Source organism: Sapajus apella, unplaced genomic scaffold (assembly GCF_009761245.1).
Source record: "Sapajus apella isolate SASKATOON/1434 unplaced genomic scaffold, GSC_monkey_1.0 scaffold62, whole genome shotgun sequence".
NCBI lineage: Eukaryota > Metazoa > Chordata > Mammalia > Primates > Cebidae > Sapajus > Sapajus apella.
In genome coordinates, this window is record NW_022437002.1 from 20,441,073 (window position 1) to 20,466,316 (window position 25,244).

At 43.3% G+C, this 25,244-nt stretch overlaps 1 protein-coding gene across 3 annotated transcripts in view; it reads right to left on the reverse strand.

Annotated features, from left to right (window-relative positions):
* Positions 1–25,244, reverse strand: part of AGBL4 (ATP/GTP binding protein like 4) — a 545,910-nt gene that overhangs the window by 74,613 nt on the left and 446,053 nt on the right. For all 3 annotated transcript variants that reach the window (XM_032247529.1, XM_032247527.1, XM_032247528.1), the window contains exons 6-7: positions 15,571–15,723; positions 12,145–12,307 (exon numbers count right to left, since the gene is read on the reverse strand). In XM_032247529.1, the coding sequence (XP_032103420.1) occupies positions 12,145–12,307; positions 15,571–15,723 (316 nt within the window). The remainder of the gene's footprint in view (positions 1–12,144; positions 12,308–15,570; positions 15,724–25,244) is intronic.

A 25,244-nucleotide genomic window follows, 5' to 3' on the forward strand; every position in this document is an offset into this window, starting at 1 on the left:
ACACCACCTATGCACTGGGCCACCTGGACAGGCTTCCTCTTAGTCCAACTCTGAGTTTCTGTACTTCTGGAGCCTGAGACTGGTCCTGGCTTAGGATAGGCCCTCAGAGACAAAATGCACCTCCTTCTCTGACCCTTGAATTCCTTGTTTGTAAAATAGAGATAATAACACTCATCTCTCTGGATTGTTGTGGGGACCAAATGAAATAAAGGCTCCAAATGTACTTTATACACTAAAGAGTGCTGTTTATTTCTGGATGGCCTGCCCAGCACACGGCATTCTGCAGGAGCTCCACAAATACCATAAATATATAGATGTTTTTTCTTTTTGAACTGACATCCAAGCATCCTCTGTCTCCCCTCTCCTCTCCACTGTCTCATGGCTGAAACTGCACGGATTGAGAGCAGTGGTCCTGACCGCCTCCTCCCTCCAAGTCCCAACTTGCATCCTTCCCAGGCACAGCTCCTACCTCCTGTCTCTTGAGACACATTAACAAGCTAAGCACGGCCACAACCCCAGCTAAAGGCCCTTGTCTCAGACAGAGTTGGCAGCTGCCTCCTCTTATTGGCAGCACATTTATCATCTTGAGGAAAATATTGACGGATAAGAAATCCCAGGCAGGCAGCATGTCTTGGCTGGGCCTGCAGCCCGAAGTGAGATATGAAGATTCTTTAGGATCTTTCTGAAAGAAAGGGAGAGTGAGTGGTCCTGTAGAGAATGGCCCTGTGGCCCCAGGGGTCACAGCAAATCCTAAGATGACAATGTCTAGCACTTAGTAGGTGTTCAACAGATGTTAGATACAAATTAAATAAACTCTTTGAATGAGCCTGAAGGATGGACGTCCTTTGTCCAAACCCTTCATTTTACGAATGGGATCCTGGGTAGGGTAGTGATTTGCTACCAGAGATATCCCAAACTTCTGGCCGGATCACAGCACGTCAGCAGCAGACTGGACTGATAAGGTATGTAGGCTCATGAATCTCACATCAAAACACGGCACAATACACAACATTCCACTAGGAGATATCCCAAACTTCTGGTCAGATAGTATGATTTGAGAAACAGGATCTGGGCTCCTGAGGGGAACCAGGAGGAAGGGGATCCTTAGATTTATTTTCAGAGCCAATCTCCCAGGAACACATCCTTTTAAAGATGAAAAGAGTGAGAAGACGGGCAGGCGGGTACTACTTGGTGAGGTGCTGTGGCATTTGCTTGTGGTATGTTAACCTGTCTCCAACTGATCCCATTCAACTCATCCTCCTCGCTGCTGCCACGGTGCCGTCCAGGCAGCACTGGTGTGTTTCTGGGTCACTGCTGCTTCACCAGCTGGTTCCCATACCCTTCTCCAGCCTCACTGCCTCTCACTCTCTAACTTACACCCAAGGCCCAGACATGTCCAAAGGAGGGAAGCAGCTTTCTGAACGGGGCACACACTACTCTCTCTGCCTGCAAGGCCCTTTGCTCTATTCTCATCCTTCTAGACTTTGTAAAAATGATGGTGCTTCCTTCCTGCACCTCCTCCCATCCCTGCTCCCCTCAAGACTAGGTTAGATGTTCCCTTTTCTCCATGTCTTGTGTTCCCATCGGTCACAACTGTCCTATGGTCACTCTCCTGCCCATCTCTTCCACCATCTGGGAACCTCACCAGGCATAGGCTCCAGCCACTCAGCTCTGCATCCCCAGAAACCAGCATAGATCCTGGTGCAGAGTAGGTGCTCAGTGAGCGCAGCCTTGGATTCCAGGCTCTGCCTGTATTATCTTCCCCATAAAAGTTCAGAAGGGAGATGCCTCTTACTGGCTCTTGTTCTAACCTCTAGAGCCACAGGGAACAGATCTACTCCCTCTGCTTCCTGAGAGCTCTTTAGAGCAGGGGTCTCCAAGCCCGTGGCCACAGATTGGTACTGTGGCCTGTTAGGAATCGGGCTGCACAGCAGGAGGTGAGTGGCAGGCCCTGGGCTCCTGGGCAGGTGCTGTTCCTGTCAGAACAGCAGTGGCATTAGATTCTCATAGGAATGCAAACCCTATCGTGAGCTGTGCACATGAGGGATGTAGGTCGTGCGCTTCTTACAAGAATCTAACTAATGCCTGACGATCTGAGATGGAGCAGTTTCATCCTGAAACCATCTCCCCTCACAACCCTGGTCCATTGAAAATTTTTCTTCCATGACATTGGTCCCTGGTGCCAAAAAGGTTGGGGACTGCCACTTTAGAGATTTGACCAAAGCAAATTTGTAGTCCCTAAATGTCTTATTGCCAAAGAAAATATCCCCAATCATTTTTACCAGTTCCTCACATGTCACAGCTTTGGGTAGAGTGACCAACCATCTTTGCTGAGAACTGTCCTGGTTTTGGCACACAGAGTCCCCTGTTTTGGGAAACTCTTCTCTCAGTTCTAGGCAAACCAGGGCAGTTGGTAAACCTAGCTTTGTGTTCCCTTTACAACCTGATGCTTCAGGACCGGTGCACCATTTTATCAATGTTCCACATAAAGTGGGGGCCAGAAATGAACGCACAGTTCCCAGGGTCGTTGACATAGCAGGGCAAAGAAAGGCCAACACCTCCTTGCTCTCAAAATCCGTTCCTGTTAATGCAGCCAAAATCAGCTTCAATTTTGGCTGGAGGATAGGATGGTGGACGTGGGAGTTGACACATTGCCCTTTTGATCAATATCAAACTTAATAGTGTCAATTAAGATGCCTAAACCATTTTACTGCACAGGAAGCCTCATTTCCCCAAATCATTACTTCCAAAGCTGCTTTTGTTTTATTCTTTTTACTCTAAAGGCAGGAATGACTCAATATCTTTTTTCCAATTACTGTTCAATTAAGCTCCCTTCAAATGTTCTAGGCATTCATGCATTCAGAAATTATTTATTAAGCTTCTATAGCATAGCAGACAGTCCCTCTCATTGTCCTTGAACTGATGAAAGTTAGGTCTAAACCTGCAACAACTTGTTGGAGCTCATCTTGGGTAAAGAGTCTTTCCACTTTTGGGCTCTCCCCACATTTGTGCAATAAGAAGGCAGAAACACAAGACTTAAATGCATAAGTTGAAGGGAATATTAATATAGACAAACAGGTTCAAGTTACTTAGGAACCAACCAGGATTTCTTTTGACCGTCAGCTAACCGCCATAATCCTGAAACAATATCAACTCTCTTTATCGTCAACTTGGTTTCCATGGAGCCTTGCGGGTGCTGCTAATGAAGGCTGACAGTTATCACCATAAAGTAACTTTACAACTTTGTAATTTGTAGCTCTCTGCTGACAGTAATATTAACAGCATTTCAAATTATGGCCATAAACTTGACAACAGCAGATAAAACCCTTAGAAACCTCATTTTAGGGGACGAGGGAGGCTAGGGGAAGGTAATAACATTTAGGTTTTCCAGCCCTGGGCAGGAAGACATTCAGAGATCAGGGGCGCATTTTGATCTGGAGGTGAGAGGCAGTCAGCCCAAGGCAGGGCTCACAACAGGCGGCAGCTCAGCCAGGCACTGCAGAGAGAGGGTCTGGGCAGCATCCAGCAGAGATGCATCTGGGCTATCAGGGACTGCAAACAGGTCAAAGCTAGGGACACGGATCAGAGAGAGGGGTAAGAGTAAGAGCTGACTGTTAGGTTCCAGCCTCTGCAGGGTTCAGAAAGGCTCTTGTCCAACAGGAAATGGAGGGAAACTGGGAAGATTACGGAGCAGGGAGGAAGTGAGACAAAAGCCTAGGAGAGAACACACACTTTGAGCTGGATCAATCTGGATTTAAATTCTCACTCTACCACTAGTAGCTGTGAAGCCTGGGGCATGCTAGTTGCTTTTTCTGGGCTTCAATTTCCCTACTTGTGAAATGGAGACAGTATCTCAAAGGCCCAAATCAAATGATTCTCTATGTATCTGGAAATAAACTTAAAGATCATATCATTTCATCTTCTAAGCTAAAGATAAGAAAATTAGGACCCAAAGCAGGGAACAGACCTCCTCAAACCTACTTCCCAAGTTACAGGCAAAGCTGATGTTCTAGTGGAGAGACCTGAGGCTCTTCATGAAGCACATTCTCAATGTTATTACTTTTATCATCACTGCTACTATTATTATTAGTCATTCTTTCAGCCTGTTAGCCAATCAGGATTCATATTTAAAGATCAAACTCTAGCTCATATTTGTAGGGAGGAGAAAAAAATAGACTTCAGTACAGTTTAGTCTTCGGTTCCCAAAACCCTCGGAGGGAGGCTTTTTTTGCTTATGATTCTTAATAAAGCTTTGACCTTGGGTATGACACACAAGAACTAGGGAGTACCTAGGTATCTTTAGATGCCAACCAATAGGTGAAACTTGACTGTTTTCTACTCTTCTGTCCTCCACCTAAAATTTAGTGAAGGCTCTCTGGCAAGAACAAATATCTAGACAACACACACCCCCAACCACATAAAGATGCCAATACCGTTTCTGAACAGCACAGACCACATAACTCACTGCCCTATTATTGATCCAAGTGGACTAACAAATACTGGGTGAGGCCTACTTCTACTTCATTCATTCATTCAATCCATTTGCATTCACTGAATATCCACCTAGTATCAGGCTTTAGCCAGAGAGGTGAAGTGATTGAACCAAGGCCACATAGCTTTATGAAGGAGTCAAGGGGTAAAGGCCATACTGGAACTGAGATCTTAACTCTGTCTAGCTTCCTTTTTACCAAGTCATCAAGCAGAAGCCCACCTTGACTGTGCACACCAAGAAAATCTTTTCCTTCTTTGTGACTATAGTACCTTGCAGGAAAACCTATGTTGAGTCTATCCAAAGCCCAGGCCTGTCTCCAGAACTTCAGGCCTATAGAGCCTGCTGCCTACCAAACTTTTCCATTTGAATTTCATATAAGCCCCTTATACTCAATAGATCACATACTGAGCTCAAAATATCCCCCTCTCCAACCCCTTTCTCCAATAGTCTGCAGCTAAATAATTGGCCCTACCATCTATCATATTGTTTTCTTTTTCTTTTTTTTTTTTTCTTACAAAGTCTTTTTCTGTTGCCTAGCCTGGAGTTCAATGGCCTGATCACTGCTTACTGCAACCTCTGCCCTCTGGGTGCAAGTGATTCTCCTATCTCAGCCTCCCAAGTAGCTGGGATTACAGGTCCCCACCGCCATGTCCAGCTATTTTGTTGTTGTTGTTGTTGTTGTTGTATTTTTAGTAGAGATGTGGTTTCACCATGTTGGCCAGGCTGGTCTTGAACTTCTGACCTCAAGTGATCCACCCACCTCTGCCTCCCAAAGTGCTGGTATTACAGGTGTGAGCCACCACGCCCAGCCCCATAATGTTTTTAAATCAAGAAGCTGGGCATCTTCCTTGACTCTTTTCTCTACCCCATATCCAAACAATCAGCAAGAATTCTCAATCCTGCCTGTTAGATATTGGAGCATGTTAAAATGGAACTTTTTAAAATTGTAGTTTCAGCTGAGATCCCAAGACTGTAGACATCACAGTTCAGAGTGAGGTATGAAAGCACCATGCAGGATTTGCAAAAGTAACTGAGAAAACCAGTTTTGCAATCTTTAGCTCACCTTCAGACAAGAGGGCCAGAAGAGGGGAGTAGTGACCCCAACACCAGAGGCTGAGGAAGGAGCCATCAGCAACTGAACTGAGCAGACACCTCTGCTCACATCAACAGAGCTCCAGCACCAGAAGAGGGTGTGTCTAAAGAAGCTTTCGAGGGACTGCCCCTGCTGTCTCATAAGAGTACTAGTCCCCTAAGACCTTTCCTGTCCTTTTCCTCCTCTCCCTCAACCTGCTCCCCCTTGGAGGAGTGAACAGTTACTGTTACCCAGATTGAGGGGAAAGGCTGGCAAGCCAAGTCAGGGAAACAGTAGTCAGCCAGACCTTAACCCCTTGGTCACATGAGCAGCCTATTTGAGATGGGTCTGAGCTAGAGGATGGGGAGGATTTTTACTTTGAAGAGGTTCGATGTTTGATTGGACCAGACATAGTCATTGCTAAACTGAGACTGTTTTGTGACTAGAATTAATTAGAGAACTTTTAATTTCCTGAGAGTGATTGGAGACTCATGGCGCCTGCCAGAGCTTTTATATTTCCAGATCTATAATCTCTATCTATCTATCTACAAAGCCAATAGGAGACAAAAAATAAAGTTGTTTTGTAATTGCACCTTGTGAGTACTGCCTGTTCAATGTATCTGTTACATATTTCACAAATCTTTCTCTTTCTCCCCATGGTCTGGCTCTGCCTATATTTATTAATCACCTGCTGCTTCTGGCCCAGCCCCAGCTACCCTCTAATACTTTGGATGTAGCATCCTCTCTCTTGCATCTGGGCTCTCTCCTGTACTTCCCCTCTGCCAGGAATGCTGCTCCACCCCTTCTCCTCCCTGCATTCCATTCATCCTGGAGGTCTGAGCCCTAGTTTCTCTTCCTCCACCAAGCCTTTCTTCCCACTCCCTCCTGTACCACCCCCGCTGGGTTAGATGACTCCCACTGCTTCCCCAAACAGCAGAGTTCCCCTCTGTCAGAACATTTATCCTTCTATGATGCTGTTGTCTCTTTACCTTTCTCCCTCCCCTCAAAACTGTCTTCATCTTGAAAGCAGAGACCATGCTTTATTCATCGGTCTCTTTCTAGTGTCTAATGTGTTGGGTTAGATGGATGAGTAAATAAACAATAACTTCAATGTCTGATGTAGGTTTCAGAGGACCCAGTGCAAGGCATATATGGGTTTTGAAATGAGATGAATCCAATTAACTGAATTTAATGTCTCATCATCTTCTCTTGGCCACACCAGCCATATCTGTCTCCTTAAGAGCCAGCATTTTCTTATTTCATTGTGTCCACAGCTACAAGCCTGGGTGGAAACCAGTCTGCTCAGGACCCAAGGTCTCTGTTACCAATGTTTTTCTCATCCATTATGTCAAATAGCTATTTCCTCTTGGCTTGTAACCAGACTATAAACAAAGGCCATATAAGCTCTGGGTTACTTTATGATCCCAGTTTAGCCTTTCTCTCCCTCTTTTTCAAATCATTTGAACAGAGCATATTTATTACTTGGCATGCCAGTAAAATGTAAATAGAGTTTCCTGAAGAATGGTTCAAAATTCGTAGGAATTTATCATTTCACAAAACAACCAACGACAGGAAGGAAAGGTAAGAGACCTAATACTTAATGGCACAGACTGTATGTCCAGTGCTTTATTGCATGTATTCTCCTATGTAGCCCTAACCCCAACCCTGTGAAGTAAATAATCATCCTTATGTTACAGATGAAGAAACTGAGGTTCAGAGTGGTTAATATGGGATTATGTGAGAAAGATGCAAAAGAGGACTCACACCCAGGACTCTGACTCCTGCGCCATATTTTGCCCCAACATGGACAGGAGAGAGGCTCAGAGGTCACCATCCAGGGCAGAAGCCTCTGAGGATGTCTCTTTTAGGTTCTGTTAAAAGCTATGGGCCTTCCTCCCAAAAAATGAACTAAGCATATTTACTCACAGTTTTGCATACATTTTAGATGGTTCATGGGCTTTTGTTGAAGACATCTATAAGTCCCTCAGTTAAGAACCCCTAAACTAAAAGAAGGAAAATAGCTATTGTCTTGGCCTGACCAGCTGCCCAGGACACTTTTGTACTGATTTTCCCTATTAAATTTGGAAACTCTTACGCTCATGGAATCACTGAATATTAAAATTCACTTAAGAAAAAAATTAGGGATTATTGATAATATGGAGTATTGATAATTTATGGATTATTGTGCCAACTCATCTAAGCATGGAATTATATAATGTACATTTTAGAATCGGGAAAATCTTAGCATGTGAGAGCTGGAAGAAATTAGAACAGTGATCAAGTCCACACAAAATTTTATTCCCCAAAAACTCTTATGGGTAGGAAGTATTACACACAGAGGCTGAGAGAAGGGACACTAGAGGTCACTCGTAATCACGTGGAGTCAGAATTCAAACCCTAGTTGCTAGTTTCAAAGCCAGATTGTCAAGTTAAAGATTCAACCAAGAGAAAGAAAGTCATGTAGGCTGCATGGGGCTAAGAAAAGTCAACACAAGAACATTTGTTGAGAACCTAGCAGATGCCTGGCAGTACCAGCAGAATGCAGATATACTGCCTTATTTCATGCTCCCAATAACCATGCAAAGTGAGTACTATTGGGGAAACAGGTTCAGAGTGGTGACGTAACCAGTCCAAGGTCACACAGCCAGGTAAGCATCAGCAACCATGTCCCTTGCTTTATTTCCCCGATATAGTGGAGAAGGGAAGTCAGAGAGCAAAACCTTGGTCACGTTTAGCTGGTGCTTTTCCAAGGAGAAAACTGAACTAACCGACACGTATGCTCTGATCTGTGGGGAGGTGGACAGTATTCTGGACCTGGGTGAAATATCCCTTGGGATTCTCTGAGTCCCCCAGGCCTTCCTGATGTTAAACTCATCTAGTATCCTCTATAACTAGTCTGGCCTCTATGATTCTAGGAAGGGGGCACCCTGGATGACAGAAACAAGAAACCCCGTCAAGGAACTGCATATCTCCTACGGTGTGAACCAGTCATTGTTCTGTGGTCCAGGCAAGACTCTCAACTGTGATGACCCCACCAATGCCCTTTGCCTTACACACCCTAACAACAGCCGCTGATCTCTTGCTCTAAGAGCCCTATCTATCTTCTTTCACATAAACAGTGATCCTCATTCACATTCACATAAACCTTTCCAACGTCTCTTAATATTTAGTTTACAGTGCACACTCATACAAGCTATTTCATTTAACCTCATTGCAACTCAGTGAGGTTAAGTATTATTACGTCCTCCTGCTACAGATCAGGAAACTATCTGAGGCCCAGTGAGGATACACAACTCATCCAAGGAGACACATCTAGTAAGTAGGTGAGACCAAGGTTCAAACCCAGACATGTCTGAATTGAAAGTCTGTTCTGTTTGCATAATACCATATCTATGTTTTTAATGAATGTCTATTTAATTCCCACAGCAGGGGTTAGACATGTGTGAAGGTCCTTGGTCCCTTTGTAATGGTGAGGAAGCTCACCTCAGAGAGGTGAGAGGACTGGCTGGAGGGTGCTGTCTGGGATAATGTTGGTGCTGTCATCAGAATCCAGGTCTTCTGATTCCTAGTCTAGAGGACATTTTCTCCCAGACCATATTGCCTTTCCCACCAGACCATGTAATTTCTTTTTTTGATTGGGACACGGAGCCAGCAGCCAACAAAGATCACAATCTGTCTGCCTGAAGTCTCCCTCAGTTATGAACTGAGAGTTTTTTTAAACCAGTATTTCAGACAGAACCCAAGTTAAATCACCCTTGCATGCACTGAATTGGCCTGAGCTTCCCTGGTGCAATTTGTTTCCTCTTCTCATCCTCTGGAGGACAGAACCAGGCAGGGTGGGTCCATCAGCATCATGGCCTGCTCAGCTTGTGCACAGCCTCTCTTTTCACCCTAACCGCTTCCAGTCACGAGCTCCTGTTCCCTGCTGCCGCTCCCATATAGTCAATTACCTCCTCTTCTCAGTTCCATATTCTAAATATTTCACAGCCACCACCCCGGTCTTGGCCTGAATTATTTCTCACCTGGATTTTTATAACAGCCTAATGCATGTCCCTGCCTACAGTATTGGTCCCCTCGAATCTGTCCTTTCCGCTACAGTCAGAGTGGCCTTTCCTCCCCATTAGAAACCCTTCTATTGCTCTCCATTGTCTACAGTCAAGATCAAACTCCTTACAGCTTTCTGTTTCAGACTTATCACTGCGTATGAAGTCCTTCAGCCTTAGGGACCACTTACAGCTCCTGCCCACACCTTCTATCCTCCCCTCTCCGTCTAACGTGTCCTCCCTTCAACAATACCCTAACCCAGTCTGACTAGTTATATTAAAAACTCAGTTTAGACATCTGTTTTGCTGGGAAATCTTCCCTGACTCCCAGGATTGTGTGTAAGTTCTCTTTTCCCCCCATGTAAAGACCTTCTTGTCCTTAGTATACTCTCTACTACATTCCCTAGGCCTAGAAATTTACCTGATCTATGGCAGGAACTCAATATATACTTGTAAAATGAAAATGTTCCATAGCCTTCTGGAATTCCTCCACCACAGAATTTATCATATACATTGTAATGGTCTCTTTCCTTTTCTGTCTCCCCAAGTGGACTGAAAGCTCTGTGAGTCAGGAACCATGCCTTTTTATTCACTATTTTACCCTAGGTGCCTTTTATGATTCCTGGTATGTACTAATGATGTGTTTACTTTTGATAAATGAGGGTTAGCTGTTGAGGGGTGGAAACCTTGGGCCTAAATCAAGGGTGGGCTTTCTACTAAGAAACACATTTTCTTCTAACACAAGAGCATGTCAGAAGTGCTGAGAAAGGGTAGGAGAACCTGTCAGATTGGACAGCAGAAAACAACAACAAACGAAGCGCAGGCCTCCTCTGGAGGGACCCTCATCTCACTATGAATAAGGGCTGCAGAATCCCCTTTGGTGCACAACCTCTAACTCTTATTCTAGGCTGCTCTCTGTCCCTTTGTCATAATATTATGGGAGAGCAAAGCAAGCACCATGTAGAATGAAGCATATGCATGTATTATAGGAGTTAGCAGATTCTGGAGAAGCCGTAGACCATATACATCTAATGTGTGTATGGGGCGTGGAGAGGGCAGTGTGGCACATAACAGGTGGCCAGGACTTTAGAACCCACAGACCCTCTTCCTCAGAGCAGAGCCTACGCCCTTGGTCTTGCTGAGTCAGGTGGATATCAAAACAGACTGCAAGATGACACTCGGTCTTGGTGACTGCAGAGAGGGATCTCTCAGTTCCAATTATCATCTCTCCATGTCCAACAGGGTCTGGAATACAGCTCTAACACCCAGCCTACCCCCTGCCAGCCCCTCCTTCTAGGGTCATCACCCTGCTTCCCATGTTCTGGCAAGTTGCCTGGACACCATAACCCCTCCCACCCCCCCATACGCATACATACAAACAGAGCCACTGGGTTTCACTTGGCTGGTGGGACTAGCCCTAAGTCATGCCACTTTCAGAAAAGAAGTTTTCCTGCACAGAGTATGAAAGGAACTCCATAAACACTCACCAGGTGTTGAAAAAATGCTAAAAAGAACACTTCTACTTCCAGGGAGGGGGAGTTTGCATCAATACAGAGTTCGTTTCATCTGAAGTTCCTTCCTCCTCCCTCCACTGCAATTCTTTCTCTGAGAAAACTAAGTGTTAGGAAAGGAGACATGAGTCAACCTGAAACAAAAGATACAGGAAAGCAGAATCGACCGCGATCTGTTACAGCTCTGATGCGGTGACCCTGACATTAAAATTAACACTCAGGAAACTAGAGTTACTATGTAATCCCTCTAGAAAATAACTTCTAATTTCATCATGGCTGGCTTGGGAGTTTTCAGACTAATTTTATGAAGAAACTAAGAGGAAAAGGAATTTGTCGAAGGCAGACAGAAAGATGCACAGAGAATGAGGGGGGAAAGTTAGGGAAGACAGAAGAGAGGTAAAGAGGAGAGAAAGAGAGGAACGGGGGATGGGTGAGAGAGAGGACGAAAAGGAGGGAAAGAGTGGGAAAGAAGCAAGAAGAGAGAAGCACAGGACAGGTGAGGGAGGAGGTACAGAAGAAGAGAGACCATGGGGGAGAAAAATAAGTATAAGGGAAAATACTGAGTAAAGGGAAGAGAAAGTGGGAGAGGACAGGTAGACAGACGATGAAAAGAGAAAATACGGTTTTGTATGCTCAGGGTTAGAGGAGTCAAGATCATCAAGCTCTTCCTCAGCAACCCAGGGGTGGTCATCCAGCCTGCAGACTTGCAGAGCTTAGACGGCATAAGACTCACTGCATCATGAGAGGAGAGGGGGAGAGATGGAATTAGTACGGTGTGGGCAGGCCATGGGTTCTGGTGGCCTGGAAAAGATTTGGAGCATGGCAATCGGGGTGGGGGTGTCATACTAAGGGCTGGAACAAACTGGACAATCCAAAGACGCCACCAGCAGAACCAGCACCTCCATCCTCACCCAAGCGTCTCAGCCCTTACCTGAGCTGGGGGCCTAATTCTTGACCTGTCAGACGTGGATACTCTGGGCTGGAGCGGTGCTGGCCCAGGGCTGGGTGAAGACGGGCCAAGGATACAGGCTTCTTCAGTGTAGGGCACAGCCGCTGTGGTGCCGCTGACAATGTAGCTGTAAAAGGAGACCTCTAGGGTGTAGCAATAGGAAGTGTGGTCCAGGAGTCCACCGAGGAAGCGACGGCCAGTTCCTGCTTTCACAGCATCCCGGTTAAAGGATGTGCTGGACTGTAAAAGACAAAGTCGGGAAGAGAGAATCAGGGCACCTGCTGGCAATTGGATTGTGAGCAAATTTCACAACACCTCTGGCCCTCAGCTTCCCCGTCTGAAAAGTGGGATATTAGCCCCTTGTCACATGATTATTATGAGGACTGATTACATAAACAAACATAATTAATGACAGCTGCAAGCAGAGTTCTTGAGGTGCAGTAACTGCCATTCAACGAATATTTGTGGAAATATGAATGGAGACAGGGAGCAGGAAAAAGTAGAGAAAAAGAAGCAACTACATTTTGATGATAATCAGAACTAACATTTGGAGCTTGGCATGGTGGCGTGCGCCTGTAGTTCCAGCTTCTTGGGAGGCTGAGGCAGAAGGATTGCTTGAGCCCAGGAGTTTGAATTCAGCCTAGGCAACATAGTAAGACCATGTCTCTATTCTTTAAAAAGAAAAAAATGTAAAAAAAAAAAAAAACAAACTTAAAATGTGGGCAGTGCTTTCAACTTTATAATATTGATTCCCATGCAGTGTCTCATTTAGGCTTCAAAATAACCACTTGAAATAGGTGTTCACATTTTGTCTCTCTACAGATCAGGAAACTGAGACTCATAGAGGCAGAGCAAGTAAGTGATAAAAAAACAAATCTGAATCCAGAACTAAGTGATTCCAGACTCCCAAAGACTCTGCTTCCCTTAGGGATAGCTGATTCACGACCAGAATCACTAGAGTGTAGGGATCATGGCTGCTTCCTCACTAAGTTGTGACAGCACCCATCACAGTGGATAGAGAGAGAAATGAACAAGCACATCAGTCTCAAGTCGTCTGTTTAAAGACATGCTCTACTACCCACTGATTGCGTGATATCAGGCAAGTTGACTTATTTGTCTTAGCCTCAGTTTCTTCATTTGTAACGTGGACGTGACAATAATATCTCTTCCACAGAGTTGTGAGGGTCAGTTCACTTGAAGGTAAAAGGGCATTCTATGCTAACCCATGGAAATTTAAGTAAATGAACAGAATATGGTTTTAACAAGAATTCTCTTATTCAGTAGGAGATAAAGGAAAAAGGAAAAGAGATGAAGTAAACAGCAATACAAGAAAGACACAGAAAAACTGTGAAAGAAACAAAGAAGTGTGTGTGTGTGTGTGTGTGTGTGTGTGTGTGTATTTTGAAGTAAAGGAAAAATCAGAAAATCATAGACTGTTAGAGATGAAAGACCTTTGAAATCCAAGTAGTGAACTTCAACTCTCCTGTTTTAGAGTTGGGCACAGAGGGGAGTGGAGGGGAGGGGAGGGGAGGGGAGGGGAGGGGAGGGGAGGGAAAAGGGAAGGGAAGGGAGAAGAGGACAGCGATTGGACTAGGACAGATGACCTTGACTCCCCTTCTTAAGGAGGCTGCAGTGCAGAAACATCATCAGGCAAGCCCAGTAATAAGGCTCCCAGACTGTGCCCCTTTTGTAGTCCCTGGAAACCTCACCTGTGTGAGGAAGGTCTCTGAGGCCTATGACCCAGCCTTCCAGGGAACTGGGACTAAGGAGGCTACTCTCTTCTCTGAAACTGCAGTGGCCTCAAATAGACAGGGCCATCCTATAGAGATTCTTACAGAAAAAGGCATGGCTGTTTCTGTCCCACAGCTGCAAATGGGGAGCCACCTGCTTTGATTCTATCATTAAATGCTGGGTGGCCTTATACTGGATACTCATCTCTTCTGGGGCTACTCTTTACTCTTAGGTGTAAAGAGGGGACTGGACTAAATAATCTGCCAGTTCCTTTCCTAGTTTGACATTCAAAAGTTCTGGGATTCAGAATGCATCTTACCACAGAGAAATTCATCATCTCCACTAAGGTCCTGGCCTGAAGCAATGGGCAGGTGAGTTTTCAGCTCATCAACTTCAAAAATTTGTGGGCCTCTGCCCCTCTGGCCACATGGAAATAACGGGCCACAGAGATTTAGTATCAAAACAAAGGAAAATGTGCAAAAGCTCTCCCCCTACACCACATGCTGATCCCCTCCTCCTCTTCTCTTCCTGCCCTTTTCCAGTATTGCTTTTGCTGTGTGATTTTCCCAACCCACAGCCTCTCCAGTCCTCAGCATGAGAGGTGGGTAGTAACAGCAACCATCTCTGGAGTTTGTTCAGGTCTTTACTGTCTGCAAAGAACTTTTATATCAAAAACTGCATTTGCCCTCCCAGGAAGCTATGATGCAGGCAGGATAGAAATTATCACCAAGCAATTACAAAAAAATTGAGGATGAGAAGGAGTCATGGAGAAAAGAATGGTGGGCATATAACCCCTGTTAGCAGATTTGTTGTGCTCATACGAAAAGAGCTGGGATTGGTAAAAGCAGACCCTGAGGCAAGGTCCGGCACGTGGTAGGTGCTCAGTGAGTTTCCTTTTCTTGTTAAAGCTGGAGTAGACTCCATTAATCAAGGCTGGGAACAGTATGCCTGTAATCCCAGCACTTTGGGAAGCTGAATCAGGTGGATCTCTTGAACCTAGGAGTTTGAAACCAGCCTGGACAACAGAGAGAAACCCTGTCTCAACTAAATAAATAAATGTATATATATAGAGAGAGAAACGGGGTCTTGCTCTGTCGCCCAGGCTGAAGTGCCGAGGCACAATCTCGGCCCACTGCAACTTCCACCTCCCAGATTCAAGCGATTCTCCTGCCTCAGCCTCCTGAGTAGCTAGGATTACAGGCACGCACCACCCTGCCAGCTAATTTTTGTATTTTTCATAGAGATGGGGTTTCACCATGTTGGTCAGGCCGGTCTCAAACTCCTGACCTCGTGATTTGCCCGCCTCAGCCTCCCAAAGTACTGGGATTACAAGTGTAAGGCACTGTGCCTGGTCATAAATAAATAATTTTTAAAGATTAGCCAGTAGCCCCAGCTACTTAGAGGGCTGAGGTAGGAGGATTGATCCTGGGAGATGGAGGCTGAGTGAGCCATGATCATACCACCACACTCTGGCCTGGCTGACTGAGCAAGATCTTATCTCAAAACAAAACAAAAGCCCAGAAACAAAAACACATGCCAGCTTATCGGCCAACTAAAATGCTACCTTCTCTAAGAGTCTCCCTCCCTGACTGGTGATGGACAGCTTGAGGACATGGGCATATCTTGTTTACCTCTGTCTTCATCACCCACACAAGACTTGGCACAGACTAGGGTGTCCCGTGGAGCTTAAAGCAAACTGAACTGAGTGAGAAGGAAGACAGGAAGTGTGGTCTAGGGGCTTGGGGCTGGCTGAGAGAGAACTCCTGGCTTACATAGGAGAAGTCCTCAGCATTCTGGCAGAGGAGCTTGGGAAAAATGGCCTGCCTCTGGAACCGTTCCTCATCCTCAAAGATGTTGCCGTACATGAAGCCATTCATCATGGTGGAGTGGGCGTGGATGTCAATATAAAACTCCAGGCTTGTTTTCTGTTGAGAGAAAGGATAACAAATGAGATGTATGGGCCATAGAGCTTGCCTTAAAGGGACCAAACACTACACCACACACACACACATACACATCCCCACACACCCCACACACACACCACAAACATATACACACGCATCAAGACCCTGTGTGTCAGCAGATTTAGCAGCCATTTGCAATGTGAGGGGAGGGGTTGAGACAGGTGAGGATCAATTTCTCCTCACTTTTAACATGGTTTTCCCCCAGGGCCTGAAATCACTACTATTAGCATCCCTTTTAAGAAGTCTTCAGAAAAAGTGAAATTTTCGTTGGGTTAAGTCATGATGTTACTTACTCAGAACAGCTAACACATTCATGACTAGACATTCGTGGAATTTATTTCTCTGATTAATGAGAAATACCTTCCAGGTAACACAATTGTATTTACTGTGGTCCTGGTTGCAGTTTTGCCCCAACTTGGCCATTTCTAGCTGGGACGCTTGGTATAAATCATGTCCCCACTTTGAACCTCAGCTTTCTTATCTGAAAAATGGGTATTTTAATTCAAACCTCAGAGCACTATAGTGGGAATCACACACAGCAATGATAATTACCATATTGCTTAATGATGTCGTGATATAAATAAAAAATAATAATTATTGTCTTTTACCATATATATAATGCATGCCAGACACCATTGTTGGAACTTTACACATGAAGTCTTAGTGAACTCTTTTAGTTAACCTTGTGTCATGATGCCATGTCTACTCCACAATAGTATATAAATAATGCATGAAGGAAAATCCCTTTGCGGTCTGTAAAGATGGCATTGGCTAGTCTACCTCTGCTCTTTATTTACACAGATTTAAGGCACTTTCTTGATTGATATGATATTATTTCTTAACCTCCCTTGAAGGTAGGAGGATTGTCTATAAAGAGCCCAGTGCTGATAAGTAAAGGATGCTCAGTAACCACATGCAGAATGATTGAACAAACAATCCCAGAGAGATTGCTCCACATACTGTATGGATTAGCTAAACCAGGGGATGTGGACAATGGGGTAATTTTTAGGCCATTAGATCTTCGATGGCCCTCAAATCCAACCTTCCCTTCCTATATATATGTATCAGCCCATTATATCCATTAATTCTTTCTGAGAATAACGGAAGACGCACATGGGGAGGGAACGTGCCCAAGCTCAAGGAATAACTGGGACCGACACTCAGGCCCCCTGCCCCCTTGCACAATTAACTTATTGTCATCAATGGCCCACACTAGAAACAGCCAAGGCAAAACCTGGCCAGCTCTCTGTCCCCTTTCTAGCATATAGTCCTGGGAAAAAAGAAAAGTGCACATTTAGAAGGATTCTCCCTCCTTGGGATGCTTTCAAATGAAGTTAAAACCAAATGAAAACCATGTTGCTTCTAGAATGTGGGCTCAATGACTGTCATTTCATTTGCCTCAGAGTTGGAGTAAAAAATTATGTCTTGCCAAGCTCCCAGTTCTCTGGGTAGCATAAGCTGTCTTTTGGGAGATACAAGATACACTGCTCTGTGTGATATTAAACTCATCATTTTCAGCTTTGGAGGTGGAATATACAGTGATTCAACAGGAGCCCTATAAAAGTCATCTTAGCAATTTTATTTTCTTCAATTGTCTGTCTTTTCCTCTGAGCTTTTGATGAGCTGCACAGGAAAGGAGGAGGTAGGAAGATGATTTAAGAAATGGGTAAGGAATAGCTACAGTTTATATCTCTGGATGTCAGAGCTATGGACAGCCTTGGACACCAGTTTCTCTGAACTTTCTCAGATCTGCTGCGAGTGGGGAGGTTGCTTGCTTAAGGATGGCAAGCAAGTTAGTGAAGAAGCAAGAATTCGAAACTAGCTTTTCTTTTGCTTTTAATTTTTTTAAAAAAATTAAATTAAAAAAATTATTTGTATAAATTTATGTGGGTAGAAGTATAATTTTGTTTCATTTTCCCGATAACCATACAGATATGGCTTCCACTGTCCCATACTGACACCTGGCAACTGATGTGACTTCCCTTTAAAGAACCAACACCTGATTCTTTAAAGTGAAGTCACATCACCTAGTAAATAAAGTATTTACTAAAATAATTTATAGTAAAAAAAATCTTCCTTCTACCAGTCACCCAGTTTTGCTCCCCAGAGGTAGCTAATGTTATCAGGTTTGCATGTATCATTCCAAAGCTAGTTTGTGCATATACAAGTAAATATTTCCTCTCACACCCAAACTCCCTGCTCCAAACACACAAGTGGTAGCACCATAAACACACCATTCATATTTTTATCTTTTTTTTTATTATCTACCCCTTTAAAATAGAAATGACATAAACACACCATTCAGATCTGCTTATCTTCTCTGAATATATCTCAGAGGCAATTTTTTCTTATTACATAAAGAATTATCTCATTCTTTGTAACACCCATATATAAACTAACTAGTTCCTTATTGATAAACATTTAAGGTAGTTCCAATATTTTCCTGTTATAAAGAATGTCTTAGTGATGAACTTTTATATACATTATTTCACACATATACAATTGTATGTAAAATAAATTACTAGAAGTGAAATTTTCGGATCTCATGTGCATTTGCAATTCTGATTAATATTGACAGACTGAGCTTAGAAGGGCCAGAACACTCCTAGCCTATTACCTTGACAACATAGGTGGAATCAAACTTTTGATATTTACCAATTTGGTGGGTGAAAAGTAATATCTAAGATTAGTTTTAATCTGAATTTCTCTTAGTACTATATAATTGTCTTTTACTGTATAGTTAAGCATCTTTTCCTAGGTTTAAAAACGACGTGTGGCTGGGCACGGTGGCTTACACCTGTAATCCCAGCACTTTCGGAGGCCAAAGCTGGTAGATCACCTGAGGTCAGGGGTTCAAGACCAGCCTGGCCAACAAGGTGAAACCACACCTCTACTAAAAATACAAAACAAATGAGCTAGGCGTGGTGGTGGGCACCTGTAATCCCAGCTACTTGGGAGGCTGAGGCAGAAGAATTGCTTGAACCTGGGAGGCAGAGGTTGCAGTGGGCTGAGACCGCATTGCACTCCAGCCTGGGCAACAGGAGTGAAATTCCGTCTCAAAAAAAATAAAAAATAAAAAATAAAATAATTTGCATTTTCTTTTCTAAGAACTCTGTTAATTTCCTTTTACCATTTAAAAAATTAGATTGTTTGCTTTATTTCTTATTGATTTAGAGGAGCTATTATAGAAATTAGCTGCTATGTGTAGGATAAAGATACTTTTGTCATTTGTCTCTTTATTTTATTTCTGTTGATGCATTTTTTCCACGTAGAATTTTTTAAATGCTGATTTTTGATACAGTTTATCAATCTTTTCTTTTCTGATTTCCTAGCTGAATTATTTCACTGTTGCTTCCATTTTATTGTTTTGTTGAGTATTTTTTGATGTTTTGTTTCAATTTCAACGTATGTGGACATGGAATATGAGGTAAGGGTTAAATTTCACTGTTTCAACACATTTTTATTGAATCGTGCGTCTCTTCCTCACTGACATTTCTATCCCCCTTGCCATTTGGTTGGGATCAAATGAAATGTGGGCAATAACGAAAACTTCCAGACCTGCCCATAAAACTCTTCATACACAATCACCCACATTCTCTCTTGCCCTTCTGCGTGGAAGCTACATGTAAATAATGATGATATCCTAAGAAGAAAGAAGCCTATGTCCTCAACTCAACACTTAGAGCACAACAGCCAGGAGAGTCACCTAATCTGCATCAGACTATAACATGAGAGAGAAGTGAATCTTCACTGTAGTAAGCCACTGAAATTTGGGGATTGTTTATTATAGAAGCTAATATCATTCGTCTTGACTAGTACAAAAATCTCAATTGAAAAAGCCTTACTCTATCCCTAGGCTGAGTTAACAGCCTCCTCTGTGCTCACATAATTCAAAGTATATATCTCTCTCATGGCACTTACCATATGACATAATAACCCATTGTTTTTATCTCCCTCCAGAATGTGGGCTCTTTGAGGGCAGGGATCTTACACTGCTTATTTTTTTTTCAATCCACAGGACCAGAAGAAGGCCTGGCATATAGTAGGTCATCATTAAATGTTGACAAAGGAATGAATAAGAAAATGGACTGGTAGAAGGATAAGTAAATTAATGAATAAACAAATGCATCTTAAGATTTTCCAACAGTAAAACCAGGTACTTTTCTGTGGCTGTGCCAGACCAAGAGGTGTATGTCACTAATGTAGGGCCCTTAATTACAATTTGGGAATGAGAATAGAAGGTGGGGGATGGGGAAAGCATCTCCGTTCTTTCTTCCAAACTTAAGAACCTTAATTAAAATGGAATGATGAAGGGTTGTCCCCTTGCCAGCAGCCAGTAGCTCATCTTGCAATCAGGGGCCTAAAGAGTAAATTAAAATCAGTGCCAATAAAACTAAAACTACATTGGGGCATATTTGCAACATAATTTAGTGTGGAGTTTGCTTCCACCTGGACACCAGGGAGGGAATGGGTTTTCTTTCTCTATTCTGAGCTGCTTCCCTGCTTCATCTCACTTGGCACTGGCCAGAACCTGAGCTTGGTGCTCCATCATGGGACTGCATCCTTCACATTTGGGCAACACTTCAGAGTTTATCACAAATTCAGTTCAGTGAAGGAAGGACAACCCAGGGCAATCCAAACCAGGAAGGACAGAGGAGTTTCATCTCAGGTTTGGAGATGCCACATGGAAGAAACTGAAGCTTAGGCAGGAATAACTGCAAATTGAGCAGGGTGAGCTTTGTTACTATTTCTGTTTTACAGAGTAGGAAACTGAAGCTCAGAGAGCTCCCGTAACTTGCCCAGCATTAACAGCAAGATGTGGCAGAGCCAAGACTGAAACTCAGGCCTCTGGTTGTAAACTCCCCATGTCCTGGACCCTGCTGTCCTCACAGGAGCTTGCAGTCTAGCAAAGCAATTATCTGATTACAGTAAGGCAAGCCCCACGCAGCTTCCTTCAGCTCTGAGCTGAAGGACTGGTTGCAGGGGAGGTCTGTGACTGAGATTATTGCCCTTAGACTCTCAAAAGGACATCGAAGTATGTGTGTGAAGGAGCAAGAAATGTTGGAGAACCTCCAGAAACATTCCTCCTTCAGATTTACATCAGGAAGATGTTTTCCCCTGGGATTGAGACAAAAAGGCCAAATGCATTATTTTTGTTATTAACTAAAATGTCTCACTGTCTGTTTTTTAAGGAATGAAAGCTATTTCTGTGTTCTAAGGCAGAAAGAAAAAATTTTCAGAAAAATTGAGGACTCTTTCTTTAATATCAACCAAGCAAATAAACAAAATAATGCAAAGGTCTTTATCATTCATAGTATATATTCTTTATTTTAAAATAATTTTTTGTAGAGTCAGGGTTTGCTATATTGCCCAGCATAGTCTGGAACTCTTGGGCTTAAGCAATCCTCCTGCCTCAGCCTCCCAAAGTGCTGGGATTATAGGTGTGAGCAAGTATGCCCAGCCTATAGTGTGTGTATGTGTGTGTGTGTGTGTGTGTCTGTGTATGTGTGTGTGCACACACATATATATTTCTGAAGTGGCACAGTGAAGGCTTTCTTCCTCAGATATGTCCTGAATGTGGCTGGGCAGAAACTCCTGCCACAAAAAAAGGGATATAAGTTGTCAAGGGTACAAAGAAAGGAACAACCACATAAGAAATCCAGACAGCCAGCTCAAGGAACCAAGGGGATGGGCAGGGGTATTTCACCTTCTGCCTCTCTCCATCCTACACTCCAGTCTTCTAGAACTACTGCAACTTCCCTAGCACACTAGTATTCTTGTACTCTGGGCTTCTGTGTCTGTTCCTCCAGGTGAGAATGCTCGTCCTCTTCCTTCCTTTCACCTCCTGGTAACATCTTGCTCATCTTTTACTGCTTATCCCAAGTGGGCCCAAATAGGAAGAGAGGTCTTCCTGGACTCTCTCAGAGACAGCAGTTCCCTTCTCCGGAATCTCACAGATTTAGAAAATATCCTTCTCTTAACGTATTTATCATCTAGCTTTTTCATTCATCCATTCATCTGACAAATACCTACTGTGAACCTACTATGTTCCCGGTAGCTATCATAGGACTTTGGGGTGAACAAGATAGATAAGATTCCTGCCTTTAAGGAGCTAACACCCAGGTGGGGTTTACAGACTAAACAGCAGGTAAGCAAGGTAATTGCAGATTGTAAAACATGTTAGACATGCACTAGGATGAACATGCAGGCGAATAACACAGTGGATGGGGGAAAAGTCAGCTTTAGGTAGTGTGATCAGGGAAGGCCTCTGACATCTGAACTAAGCCTCAAAGATGATAAGAACGAGCCATTCAGCCAGGTGTGGTGGCATGCGCCCGTCAAGCAAGAATATCATTCCTGGCAAAACTGTCCTTCAAAAAGGAAAGAGAGATAAGACTTTCAAGTACAAACAGAAGCCAAAGTTGTCCATCACTATTAGAATTGCCTTACAAGAAATGCTAAAGAGCATCTTCAACTTGAACCAAAGATAAACAGCAATACAATAGTTTAGGAAGGTATAAAATGAATTGGTAAAGGTAAATATGTAAACCAAAATGGAATACTACATTACTGAAATGGTGATCAGTTAATCATTTTAATTATAGGAACAAAAGTTAAAATACAAAAATATTAAAAATAACTGTAAATAAAAATATGTTAATGAATGTACAATATAGATAGATGTAAAATGTCACATCAATAACCTAAAGCATATAGGAGGGCAAAAGTACAGAATTTTTGTTTGTGATAGAAATTTTGTTTGTGACTACAATAGAGTATACTTACACAAACCTAGATGCCATAACCTTCTATACACCTAGGGTATATGGCTATAGCCTATGGCTCTTAGGCTACAAACCTGTACAGCGTAGGACTGTACTGAATACTCTAGGCAATTGTAGCACAATGGTAAGTATTTGTCTATCTAAACATAGAAAAGAGACAGTAAAAATATGGTATAAAAGATATAAAAGAACTTCAAGTCACCTGTAGTCTCACTGACTCAGGACGCTGAAGCAGGAGCCCAGGAGTTTGAGGCTGCAGTGAGGTATGATCACATCCCTGCACTTCAGTCTGGGTTACAGAAGAAAAGGAAAGGGAAAGGGAAAAGGAAGAAAGGAAAGGGGAGGGGAAGGGGGCAGGGAAGTAGAGGGGAAGAGGGAGGGGAGTAGAGGGGAGGGGAGGAGGGAAAGGAGTGGAGAGGAGGAGGATGAGTGTGATAAGATGTGGAGGTGGAAGACAGCGATGTTGATGTAGGTCTCGGCTCATGTTTGTGTTTATGTCATCATAAAGAATCACTTGAACCTGCGAGGCAGAGGTTGCAATGAGCCGAGATTGCACCACTGCACTCCAGCCTGGTGACAGAGCGAGACTCCATCTCAAGAAAAAACACAAACAAAAAACTTTTTTTTTTTATAAGTAGAAGTACACTCTAAAATAACAATAAAAACTATAGTGTAGAAAACAATGAGAAGTATAGTTATATAAACCAGTTACATGGTTACTTATTAAGTGTTATGCATTATATATAATTGCATTTCTATCTTTTTATATTACTGGCAGCACAGTATGTTGGTTTACACCAGCATCACCAAAAACACGTGAATGAGTAATGCATTCCCCTATGCCTTACAACAGCTGCAATGTCACCAGGTGATACAAATTTTTCAAGTTCATTATAATCTTACGGGACCACCATTGTGCATGTGGTCTGATGCTGAAATGTCATTATGCAGTGCGTAAGTATAGCTTAAGTAAGAGTGGTAGTGGTAGAGGTGAGAAGGCATGTTTAATAAACATTGTGGCCACACCTCCATAGAACCTGCACATAGATTACATATGGAAGGAATCAAAGGTGTATGACTTGAACACTAAGCAGATGGTGGTTTCATGTACAGAGATGAAGAAAACTGGGGTGGAGCCCAGCTGGGACAGTGGTTAGGAAGTTGAGAGTTCTGATAGGCTCTTCGCAGTTTGAAATGGCCATTGAATACAAGACAGGAAGTGTCAAGTAGGCAGTTACATTCATGAAAGTAGAACTCTAGGCGAGAAGACTGGACTGACAGTATAAATGTAGGAATCATTATCATTGAGGTGTATTTAACACCTTTGGGAGAAAGCGTGGACCAAGAGGAGGTCCTTGGGCTGAGCCTGGAACCCTCTAAAGTTGAAAGCTAAGCTAAAAGGAGAAGCAAAGGAAACTGCGGAGTGGCCAGAGAAGAAGGAAGGTAAAAGAATACAAGGAAAGTATGGTTTTATGAAAACCATGAACAACCACAAAAAAATTAAGGAGGGTGTAGCCTGTGAATCCTTCGAAGGCTAGGACTGCATCTGGTTCACTTCCATATCCACAAGGCATATCATAGGGCCTGACACACAGTAAGTACTCAGGCAACAATTGCCGAGTGACTAAATGAATACATAAATGAATGGGCCAGGTATTTTAGACTCAGAGAAAGGGGCAGTGAGGATGTGGGAAGTTCCTAGGGCCTAGATTCTCTCTGGAAGATCTATGAGGGAGGACAATGATAACCACATAGCCCTTACTTCATGACAGGAACAGATACTCATTAATCTGTCCACAACCTTATCAGATAGAAACATCATTAACAAATAAGAACACTCAGGAATAAAGTGGTTGTATGGGAACCCGAGATCACACAGTGGTAACTGGCAGAGCCCAAGCAGTCTGGCTCTGCCATCCATGCACTTAATCACAACACCATCAAAAGCTGTTGACATTTATGTAGTACTTCTTAGTACTACATAGTACTACTTAGTACTACTAAGAAGTACTACATAAATGTACTACTCCATAGGTCCTGTAATTATAACAATCCTATAAGTTTAATAACATCATATAAGGAAACCAAGGGAAAGAGCTTCTAAGTGGTAGATCTTGGATTCAAACCCAAGTGTTTCTGACCTGGGGCTAAGCCCTAAACTATTCAGAATAGCCCAGCCCTGTATTTGTGGCCTCCTTGACTTCAGCAGACTAAATTTCAGGATTATTCTGAAACTAATGCTTAGGTGTGGAGAAAATGCATCAGTAGCAGCAAGATGAAACATGAAAACATACATTTTTTCCTACTTCTAATTAGTCTCTTACAATCTGACTCTACTTGCACATAAATGGAGGCATTTCTGCATCTCCTAGGGATCCAGGAAGAGCCAGGTCTGGCCTGGCAGGAAGGAGCCTTCCTTTGCTTCCAACCCCTTTCTCCACCTCTATGCCTGGGAACAATGAGAGAAATGAGAGGCTCAGCACAGGAGGTTTGGTTTTATAACAGATTTTCCCAGGGCAAAGGATGAACTCCTGACCTCTGCCTCCTGCTTCCTTTCGTGACTGGTGATAGCAATAATGACTGTGACAATTATAATGATGATAAAAGGGTACTTATGGGAGTAGTGTGGTTTTGGGTCTGGCAGACTTGGCTTCAAGTGTTAGTTTCACCATGGGTGAGCTTTAGGACCTGTAGAAG